The sequence below is a fragment of the Pelmatolapia mariae genome, linkage group LG16_19 (assembly GCF_036321145.2).
Source record: "Pelmatolapia mariae isolate MD_Pm_ZW linkage group LG16_19, Pm_UMD_F_2, whole genome shotgun sequence".
NCBI lineage: Eukaryota > Metazoa > Chordata > Actinopteri > Cichliformes > Cichlidae > Pelmatolapia > Pelmatolapia mariae.
Genome location: NC_086241.1, coordinates 26924054 through 26935468, shown reverse-complemented (window position 1 = coordinate 26935468; position 11415 = coordinate 26924054). Strand labels below are relative to the sequence as shown.

General features: G+C 39.8%; 1 protein-coding gene and 1 pseudogene across 1 annotated transcript; both read right to left on the bottom strand.

Annotated features, from left to right (window-relative positions):
• Positions 1-354: 354 nt before the first annotated feature.
• LOC134645690 (interleukin-1 receptor type 2-like) lies at positions 355-9530 on the bottom strand. The gene is made up of 10 exons (XM_063499230.1): positions 9456-9530; positions 9253-9330; positions 6256-6508; positions 4097-4289; positions 3489-3657; positions 2851-2913; positions 2466-2598; positions 2176-2330; positions 1367-1511; positions 355-980 (listed from the first exon to the last, which is right to left on the bottom strand). The coding sequence occupies exons 1-9, from the start codon at positions 9472-9474 to the stop codon at positions 1405-1407; spliced, it is 1170 nt and encodes a 389-aa protein (XP_063355300.1). The 5' UTR covers positions 9475-9530; the 3' UTR covers positions 355-980; positions 1367-1404.
• A 414-nt stretch (positions 9531-9944) lies between these two features.
• On the bottom strand, positions 9945-10063 carry LOC134646506 (5S ribosomal RNA; annotated as a pseudogene).
• Between the last annotated feature and the right edge of the window lie 1352 nt (positions 10064-11415).

Below are 11415 nucleotides of genomic sequence, written 5' to 3'. Positions count from 1 at the left end.
TCTGCTGTAACACAGCGTTTATCATCTTCAGGTTTGTTTTTAAAATAAACACATTAACACAGTTTTGGTGGGAAATAGTTCAACTTCCACTCATTGTCTTGACATATCATTATCCAAATGTGTCAAAACATCAGTGATGTCAGTGTGTATCTCAAACATCTGGTGTGCAAGCTTAAATTGTCTCGAATCAGTGTAACAGAACTAGATAAAGAGCTGGTGTGAAGCTTCCTGTAGCAAAGAAAAACTATTGTTTGCAGACCAGTGTGATATCTGGTTCAGTACAACACAACAGCTCATCTTTTACATGCTTCCAACTTTACAGAGAAAACATTGTTCACCTTTGAGTGTCAGAGAGGTAGTTGTTTAATTCATTTCAGCAAATCCCCACTGCAAACTATAACATCAATAACAAACATAAAGTTATTCATTTGCTGATTAGCAGTCTTTAGCAGTGGATTTTACAGGCAACTCTAAAAAAGACGTGGTGCTGCTCCTGGATATCACACGGAAATAATGTATAAAAAGACAATTTGATGTAAAAGGTAAAGTTTAAAAGGAGGTCTCTGATGAGGGAGCGTGCACAGCGTCAGAGCTAGAAGGTGCTGCTCTGCTGAGCCAGAAAGTAATCCCTGTTCTTTTTCCTTCTAGGTTTGAAGAGGACATAGAGAAAGACAGAGACCACTGTGAGGAATGAGATCACAGCCCCTGCAGCCACAACCACCCATGTAAAGGTGGAGTCTGTAGACAGAGACGCAAAGGTAGATTAGAGTTTTTACATATCAAGGTTTAGTTGTCCCGTCTTTGGTTTGTTGAGGTGGTCTCAACAGACAAAAAAATATATATATATATAACTTAACACTTCTCGTCTTCCTCCTTTGTTCTGAGTGACACATTTTAACTCCCACTTCTCATCTTCTTCTGTTATTGCATCAACAATTAGCCTCAACTCAATCTGGCAGCCTTTGGACACCCTGGTAACCCTGGAAACATAGAGACAAACAGCCATCTGTGTGAACAAGGCGTGTCACAGAGGAGTATATAGCAGAGTCAGAGCTGTTAGCACCACCATAATGGTGTTGGATTAAGACAGACATTTAAGCTTGGTGACATGTTTTAATACCAGTGGATCAAATATTCATAACAACCTCTCAGCAAAGTGTTATTCAAGCGGTCTGAGAGGAAGTGTCAGGACACCAGCACATGAGTGTGGGGTTATTGTGTATTTTATAAAGTAAGGTTAAAGCATTGGTCACATCCCATCCCATTGTGGAGCACAGTATTTAATGTAAACTCGCAATATCGTTACTATCATTATAATTTTAAGATGTATAAAGCAGCACATTAATAATTATCCAGCTGAACTTACCTGTGTTTGATAAAGAGGACTGGGAATGCTAGTCTGAATCACAGCACACCATTGATCTTAGAAATATAGTAGACAATGAAAGTGATAATAAGGACAACCATCACACCACCGAGTACAGATCCAATCACAACGATGATGTTTGAATCTGTGGAGATGAACAACCAAGATAATTAAATGTCAAAACAGTGACTGAACCTTAAAAATATAATGAAATAAGCTAAATAAATAAAAAGCCTAAATAATAATCATAACTCTTATACAGTCACATTTCTGTCACTTTAACTAATTCTAATTTAATTGCCTACAATTTAATCTGTCATTCATGCATGTTTGTAACAATTCATAAATATCTTATACAGATAATGTTTTAGATATAGACTCCTTTAATATTTTGTAGTTAAAAGTTTGTTGTGCTGAGACCTGTGATTAGTCCGACTGGGAGTTTATTTACCTTGAACATCTGTTGTCATGGTAATAAAATTATCCCATGTGAAATCGTATAAAACTAGTCAACATGAATGAAAGAAGTTAATAGCTTAGTGAGGTAACGTCATCAAGCTCAAATCCAGGTTTTTCACTGTTACAAAGGTGGTTCCCTTCTTACTGGGGTACATCGTCATGGTAACAGTCCTAAGCTGCTCTGAAGTAGGTAATGTTTGGTATAAGAGAAATCACCACCTACTGACCAGTCAGTTTGACTTCTTTCTTTTTCATATTTTAGAGAAAAGATTACCTGATTAACTGATTGTGAGAAAATACACTAGTCCTCAAGTTAGTAAGCAAAGTTAGGTGAGATATAATGTTTTTACCTGCTGGTTGCAGACTGAAATATCCTTCAGGAAAGCCCCTGTCACTGTACGCACGGCAGGTGTAGTTTATGTAGAAGTCCTCCTCCTTCAGCTCAGAAAATATCAGCCAGGTCTCTAACCACGCACCTTTGCTGGAGCCATCTTGGGGCAGCAAACTGTTGAAGACAATGAGATGAGATGGTCCTAAAATTCCCAAAAGTCTCAACGTTCTCAAAAGTAAACACCAAATCTGAATATTGTTCAACTGTCACAGCACATAAAACAAATTGATGGAGAGTTAAGGTACTGACCGCTGTTCTAACATGTGGACACGGTGAGAGGGATTTGTCTCAAAGAATCCATCTTTGTCCAACCAATAAATATCAACAAAAGGCTTCCAGACACCCGGCACAAACACCAGGCACCTTTTACTGAAGTTGTACCCTGAACACATGCACAAACAGTAACTCAGTATATATATTAAACTCTATCCAAAAAATGTATATATTGAAACATTTTTATATTCATTGTTATGTTCATCCTAAAATATGGACTCTCCCTGCACTATGGAAAAAATTAAAGCAGAAGTCTTTGACTTTCAGCACAATATGTTGGCCTAAATGAAGCCTGAGATACATAAATATTAAATCAACAGAACACCACATTTCTCAGAATATCATAGATTAGAAGACTTACCTCTCTGTGCTTTGATTACGTCATTTGAGGGTTCATGCACTTGTGGAACCAAAGAGTAATCCCCTGAAATAGAGAACATCAAATACTGCGTACAGTAGTCTACAGTAGAGGTTGGACAATCACAAAAATATGTTGGAAAGGAATGATATTTTCCACTATGCAGTTTACAGTAAGCAAACCTAAGCCATCACAAGATCACTGACCACCTGGACCCCTATAAACAGACAGCCTTCTAGATGTCTGGATGGTGGGTTTTGGGGAGGTCTTGGGCTCTCTCATGTTGGGCTAAGGAGGTTTAATGCACGTGATTGCAGGAAGACTGAGTCCTGGGGGAAATGCTCTGACCCTAGTAAAGATGTGTTTATTAGTTCAGCTAACATTTTGGTTCATACTACTCTAAATATTCAGTACAAGTTTCAAAAAGGATAATTACTCACGGTGTGCTTCTTAGCTAATGACTTGCCATTGGCAAGTTGTTGATTTGCTATTTTGTCTTGTAAACCAATTTGCCCAATGTTATGTTGCATAGAAAAAACAATTTGAACAATGTTTACTGTGTCGTCACTGTTATTAGAAAAATCCCCTTTACATATGGACAAAGAAACTGCTGAAGTCATTTTCTGTTTCTACAATCTCACCTTTGACCTCAGCGTTAATGGACTCTGATAGAGACCCTTTGATGCCACCCAGGGTGAATGTCAGAGTACAGGTATAGGTGCCTTTGTGTTGAAGGTCCACACTGGTAATTTTCAGTTTGGTGCCCCAATACCCATAGCTGCCTGTTCCGTCCTCTATGGGGTCACAACCCTAGAAGGAGAAACAAATGGGTCTTGTTTTCAAATTCACAAAATAAAAGACAAGTATGGTTTCTGTTCAAAATTATGATAAACAGTGCAGTTGGTGAGTTTACAGCTGCTGGGATCCCATTTGAGTGCAACTTGGCGATTGCCAACTACATTTCTACTATTGATAGCAGGATGATATTGATCTTTTCAGTAAGCACTTTTAAAATGTGAAAGTTCAAAACAGTTGTAGTTGCACAAAATATGAAAATATACCAACAAAAAACACAATACTGGGATCTGCTTTCAGTCAAATTAGATTGTAAACACTGGTGTCAGAGTTTCAATACGATAGAAGTTGAAATAGTGGTAGAAAATAGTTGAGGCTGCAGCTACTGTGCAGTCTCTCCATTAAAACCATTAGGTTTCATGCCAGCACTCAACAAGAATTCTGGAGAACTCACTCTGTACCACTTGATGGAGGAAGGGATGTTGTAGCTGTTCAGCTTATTCATTTCGTTCCTCAGAGGGCAGCTCAGATTGTCAGTGACTCCTTTGGTAAGTAGCTGATCAGCTTTCCTCGGCATTCCACACTCTCCTGTAGCTCTTTCCTCCACCACCAGTCGGCTGGCCTGCCTGTAGCAGTGGGAAGGAGTCCTGTTGGAAAATTAAGTAGAAATATTATGAATGAATGGATAATTAGGCACACTAGTCTTAGCAGTGAAGGACATTTTTGACCCTCAAACTCAAATGAGAATTCAAAAGTGCTTTAAATTTGCATAAATCTGAAATGATGTGTAAAATCTTTATTACCTCCTATAGTGGATATCAAGGCATCTAAGCTGGAAAACATGGTAATGGGCATGTATGCATGTATACTTTAAGTGCAGCATCTAAATATAAATTCAGTTTAGTGGAAAAGCCATCTAACTTTAATACTATGAATATGTTTGTCTTACACTACAGGCTAAATATTAAAATAGGTTATACTGGATTCTTATTATATTGGTTTAGTTCACTAATTGTCTAGTCACAACCTCCAGAGAATCGTGTCTCTATTTCAACACCTATATTTATGTTAGGTTTCTGAAATAGAATACAGTGGTCCCTCATTTATCGCGGGTGTTACGTTCTAAAAATAACCCGCGATAGGTGAAATCCACGAAGTAGCCAACTTTATTTTTTACAATTATTATAGTGTTTTAAGGCTGTAAAACCCCTCACTACACACTTTTCCCAAACAGGCACGAACATTTTCACGCTTTTTTCTCTTGTTTAAACACTCTCAAAGTTCAAACCTTTGTAGAAAAATAAGGCCAGTATTATAGAATGAAACCAAAGGCACCCGCAGGAGCCTTTGACGGTGCAAAATTCTTCATCGACATTGTTGTGTTTGTTGGGGAGAAAACTTACAAACATACAGTACAGCACTTCAGAGTAACACTGGTAGCGATCAAAGATTTATGTAAATTTGACAAGCTGCACACATTCTGTACTGTACAGGAGACACCGCACGAGATTGATTCACAATGGTCTACAGCCAATCCATCCAATCAGGATGCAGAACACAATGTGCTGTACCAAAAAAAAAAAAAAAGCATGCAAAATTGCACAAAAAAAATCTGCGAAACAGCGAGGCCGCGAAAGGTGAACTGCGTTAGAGCGAGGGACCACTGTATAGTATAATAGAATCTTTCAGGTTATATTGAAATTGAGTTACATATTTTTGCATGTAGCTCTTGCTTTTTTAACGTATTTATTTTTTGTGTACAAAATTCTTGCACAAGTTCTCGTAATGAAAAATAAGCAGTCACATAGGTTGTGTAATTTACTGTTTTCTATTATTTTCTAATATTTCAAGATCTGCGGGTGCAGATCATGTGAGGTGACAACACTGGAAAATGTGAACTTGGGAATAAATAGCGAGCCGTTTATTTTGGGCTGAACACCAGGATACAATATAAGGAAAAACCATAATGCAAAAATAACCTAAACTGGTAAAAACTACTAGGAAACTTTGAAACCGTGAAGCACAGTGAGACAAATGAGGAGGTGAGCAGAGACTCGGAAGAGGGACAAGAGAAGACTGAAACAATACATACACAAAAGGGTGATAAGGAAAGTGGAAACACATGGGAGCACAGCAGGAACAAATTAAACACAACGAGACAGGGGAAGCAAAACTAAACACAATGCACATGAGACAAGGGACCATCAAAATAAAACAGGAAGTGGCATGCAGACTGAGACCCACATAAGAACACAGACAGACTGGTGAGACAACCACAAGGAGGAGAACGTGGGAATGGGTAAGGTGAACACAGACATGACGAAGGTGTGGAGTGAAAGGGAGCGAGGGACACAGAAGGAAAGAGACGTAAACACAGATAACATGACAGACACTTACAGGCAACAAAGGGCAAGAGACCAAGACACAAGAGGAACCTAACAGACAAGAAACTAAACTGGGAATACCAGGGAACTCAGGAACTTGAAAAGAACAGACTCAATACTAACTAGCGGGACCTAAATATCATCATTAAATTACAAAACAATCACGAAAACACAGGAAACTCAAAATACTAGGTCCAAGGCCCAGAACCATGACGCTAGTGCTTCCTACCTCAGTATGGTCACATAATCCCCACTGTCATTCATGGTTACATTTAGAATCCACAGAGTCTCCTTGTGCACCAGGATGTGACCAGTCTGACTGGTGATTTCTTGGCTTGACACCGAGTTGTACCACGTGATGTTGTACGGGACAGTTTTGAAGTCAAAGACTTCTGAGGAGACCAGTGTGCTTCTCAGCATAGCCACATCTCCAGGAACAGAGAAAACCCTCTCAAACTGGAGTTTGTAGTCAGTACAGTTCTCTGCAACATACATGTAAGGGTGGAATAGAGAAAAAAAGTTATTTAACCATTTAATGCTGAGAAATCAGACCTTTCAAAGTCAAAGATAATGTTCATCCATCCATCTATACATCCATCCGTCCATATATTTTCTACCACTAATGTGGGTCTGGGTCACAGGCCAGCAGTCTAAACAAACCACTATCTCCAACAGTGTCCACATCATTGCTGACACTGCATCGATCCTTCAGCTGATCTCCCGTTCCACTGTCTCCTCACGAACAAGATCCTGAGATATTTAAACTCTTCCAGCTGGGGTTCAACCTTGTGTCTGAACCAGAGTCAGCAGTCCACGCTTTTCTCACTGGAAACAATGGCCTCAATATTTGAGTTGCTAATTTTCATTGTAGATGCTTGACACTCGGCCACAAATTTCCCCAGCTAGAGGTCACCAAGAGATGAAGCCAACAGAACCACATAACACACATGACATGGTGGAGGAAAGGTGGGAGCAAGCTTGACTTTGTGAGCTTGTAAGAAAATCTTTGATCCAGGTGCAAGTGAGAGTAAGTAAGATCCAGTAAGATCAAAATATCTGGAATGATGATGTTGAATGCTGAAATATAATGGATGAAGATCATTGGTACATATTTCCCATTCAGTTTTAGATTAATTAGTACTACGTCGTCAGGGATCGTAACAGTGTCCCTTGTTTACCTGTTTGAGATGTATGGAAACTGAGGTAGGGTCAAAAGTGGGACAAAGGTCAATTTTAAATTGCCTCATTGCCAGTCTATCAAACACTTCAAAACGCTACATTATTAGTGAGCGTAACAGCTTTGAAATCATTCAAACTGTCCACAGCAGACTTTGTAAGAACTTGGATAATAGTGGCTCACTGAGTGGTTGGCTTTTGCTAAATTAAAGATAAATGTAAAGACAGACGTTCGTTTATTGGAGCACACCTTCAGGACTTTCCCAGGTATTCCATCAGGGCTAGCAGCTTTCCACTGTTTACTGACATGAGCACCTGGAGTGCTTTATATACCTGCACAGACAGGGCCATGGTGTGTGCATCAGGTGTGGGTGTTGTTGCTGTGCTCAGGACAGTTGTGTTCTTGTCAAACTGGGCAAAGAGTCGATTGCACTCCTTCTCTCCAGTGAGGCATCTGTGTTGGAACACGTGATAGCTTTGAGGTGCCATACTCACCTTGCATCGTTATCTGGGACATTTTCCTCCATTGTCTTGGTGTAAACACATTTAGCATCTTTGATGCCTACCTTCAGTTCAGCTGTGGCGGTGCTTTACAGGGCTTTGACCCCTGACTTGAAGCTAGCATCACAAGCTCTGAGGAGTTTGTGGACATCTGACATCATCCAGCGTTTCTCGTCAGGAAAGGCCCACATTGTCAATCTCAATGCCATGTAGCTAATGCAAAGCATTCTTGGAGTTGGGCAAGATATCCGGCCGTGTCTTATTACTCTTGAATATGGGCCTTGTTTTCAGCCTGAGGGGGTGTAGGCTGGCACAAGGAGCATGGAAAGGTGGCCTGATTTCAGTGAAATCACCATGATCACCTTAAATATACATATTAATAAAGTTGTTTTCTCTCCCTGGAAAATACACAAAGTTACTCCATTTAAGGCCAGTCTTCCTCTGTAGTGTGAGGAGGTACCATGACCACAACTGTACATGTGGACTATGATTCCATAGGGTGGTTCGTGGGATGTCATTATTTTCTTATAACTTTGCAAGTATGTCTGTGCTATCACCAGAAACAACGCCAAGCTGCAGGACACTAAAAATTAACTCCACAGTAATATGCATTAATCTGCCTGTCAGATTTAATTATTATTTAACTGAAGCTGCTGGAACGTCATTCCATGTCATACACTTTAACTCCTCAGTAATTTGGTCCAATATTGACTTTTCCACAAAAGTCTATTGAATTGCACTTGTTCTGGCTCTTCACCTAGGATCAGTTTTCTTTTTTCTAATCATGGATTAGAAAAAAACATCACTCATCAAAATACTTTGAATTTTTAGTGTACAGTTAACATTTCCTTTTACTGGTTGTACTTTTCCAACATTTGATCAGCAGCTCCATAGGGTAGTTCAGATATGAATACTCTTAGGATTTCATGACTGACTCTTAGTATTTTTCCAAAATGATTTATCACCAGTAATACAGCTGAATTGAAGTGGTGTACCATCACATGTAATATGATATTTTTTTATAATGCTAAGGGACTATTTCCCATGAGGTCGGAGCTCTGCTTGCATACACATGTAAAACTCACGCACACAGACACACACACACACACACACACACACACACACAAAGCATTTTGTGTGTGTGTGTGTGTGTGTGTGTGTGTGTGTGTGTGTGTGTGTGTGTGTGTGTGTGTATGTGTGTACGGGTTCGTACTATCCTGGTGGGGACCAAAATCTGACTTTTACTATCCTGGTGGGGACTTTCTGCACCGTGGGGACCAAAATCCAGGTCCCCTCGGGGTTGAAAGCAATTTTCACACTCAAAATGCGGTTTTACTGTCAGGGTTACAATTAGGTTATGGTTAGGTTTAGGGTAAGGGTTAGGGTTAGGCATTCATTTTTAATGGTTAGGGTTAGGGTAAGGGGCTAGGGAAAGCATTATGTCAATGGGATGTCCCCACGAGGATAGCAAACCAGACATGTGTGTGTGTGTGTGTGTGTGTGTGTGTGTGTGTGTGTGTATTGTGTAAAATAGTGTTACTCAACTCACCCTCTTCAGATCCTCTACATATTCCACACAGCCCGAAGAAAAACACAAGGCTTACCAGGACTAGACTTAAGTCCATGGCTGAAAAACACACATATAAACAAAACATTTACAACACAGCATTCATGCTAGAAAGTATATAAGCATCATAAAATAGCAGTCAGGCAACAACTGGAAAATTTTAAGCAGTGAAAGCAACAACTTACCAGAGCCTTTAAAACCCATCAATGATCAGCAGAAATGAACGACCTAACTTTTCTCTGCCTCAGATTGTTCCTCTGCTTGCTTCTCCTTTTCTCTTTCTCTCACAATCTAGCTTCCTTCCTCCTCATTCCTGATGAGTGACTTGTGTTGTTGCGTTTGAGGAGTTGTTTATATAAACCTCAAATGCTACATAATGCTCTTTGAGTGGGAACAGAACAGCAGTGCAGCCCAGAGAGAGTTTCAAGTGTAAACTGAAAAATACAAAGTCTCCAACCAAAAGATTATCATGGTAAATGGACTGATTCTTATATAGCACTTTTCTACTCTCCCGCAGTACTCAAAGCACTGTATACAACATGCCTCATTCACCCATTCATAGAAGCACTTCTAAACTCAAGCATGGCATGCAGACTGGGGAAGCCAAAGATTGAACCACCAACCTTCCAATCAGTAGGTGATCGGCTCTACCACCTGAGCCACAGCTACCCCTAACCTTACAGGACCTGGTATTCCCAGGCGGTCTCCCATTCAAGTACTAACCAAGCCCAACCCTGCTTAGCTTGCGAGATCAGACGAGATCGGGCGTGCTCAGGGTGGTATGGCTGTAAGCTAATTAGCACTTTTCCACTGCAGTCAGTCACTGCCTGACTCTGCCAGCGTTGGAGAAAAAAAAAACTGCTTTACTTATTATTTTAACCCTCATCCTGGCAACTGGGGTGAGCACAGACCGCTGAAGTATTGTCAGTCAGTTTGTTCCCAATGATGTCACATTATTGCTTTCCATTTCTACTTTGATTAGTGCTTTAAAAATCCAAATGTTTTGGGGTCCAAGGGGACCCCAATCAAAAGCACCCAATCCGATGTGTGAAGTTTTAATAAGTTTTAAGTTTAATAAATGGAACTCTTTGTAAATATTTGTTTCTCCTATCAAAAGCCAGCATGCCTGAAGAATAGCACGAGGCAAAACTGTGTGCTGTAACTGCCTGTAGTATGTGTTTAGCTTTAGCTGTTTTTAGTTGTTTCTGGTCCCTGCACAACTGCAGTGAGAGCTTGGTTAACATTGCCAGCAAAAAGTCAAACAGTCTTTTATACTTGATAAACGGCAGTCCTAGCAGAGACCGCCTTTGTCAAAGAATCTGTTCATAACTTTTAAGGAATGCAGGAATTTCTTGCCACAGGCAAGGACCAGAGAGTGTCTGCTTCTTGCAGATGTTGTTGTTGTCTTGGGCTCTTCAAGTGGTGGCCTCCGGCTTGCACCGGGGTGGTTTGAAGCTGGTTTGCAGTGTGAAGCAGTTGAGAGGAGTTTAGTTTGGATGAATACAACTGTCCATTATTGTATGTTTACACCATCAGGTGACCCTAAAGCTGTCAGTTTAATTGATCTACAGTCCTACTGTTGTCTAAGGCTGTACTGCCCTATAGGCAATTATTTGAGAATGTTGTTTGTGTTTAATACATCTTGATAATTGTGTTTTTTAAAGTCTAGAAGAATTGGATCATTTACCTTAGTTTTACTTAAAAGTAACTTTATTTGTCTGGGTAAGCCTGTGATGACATCACTTCCTGTCCAAAAATTTCATCACTTCCCATTTTGAGAAAATCAGTGTAACCATGTTGACGTTTGCTGAACTCACTCTGCTTTCATCTGTGTTTAAGCATCATGGTATGCTGTAAGGTAGTTCATCTTATAATGTATATATTATAAATCAAATATGAAAGTATTTTGTTTAGAGGTTAATTCATGATCGTGAACAAGCTAAGGGTAGTGTACAAGCTAGTAGCTACAGTTAATCTGAGAGTTAAAAAACGCAGATGTTGATTGTTTTGTGCTGTTTATTTGTATTATTCCCAGTTTTCACCAAGATGTCGGTGAAGAATATATTAAGGTACAGTAAATCTTACTGTGATTCTGTGTCTTCACTGGACCTGGTTTAACTATGTTTAACTTAAGACAACTTTAAA

What these genes read in the sequence shown, in the direction of transcription:
- LOC134645690 (XM_063499230.1), bottom strand. An exon ending in GTCCACATGTTAGAACAGCG is followed by an intron (nt 2,331 to 2,465) that starts GTCAGTACCTTA and finishes TGTCTTCAACAG; the next exon opens with TTTGCTGCCCCAAGATGGCT. An exon ending in TTTCAGTCTGCAACCAGCAG is followed by an intron (nt 1,512 to 2,175) that starts GTAAAAACATTA and finishes TCATCTCCACAG; the next exon opens with ATTCAAACATCATCGTTGTG.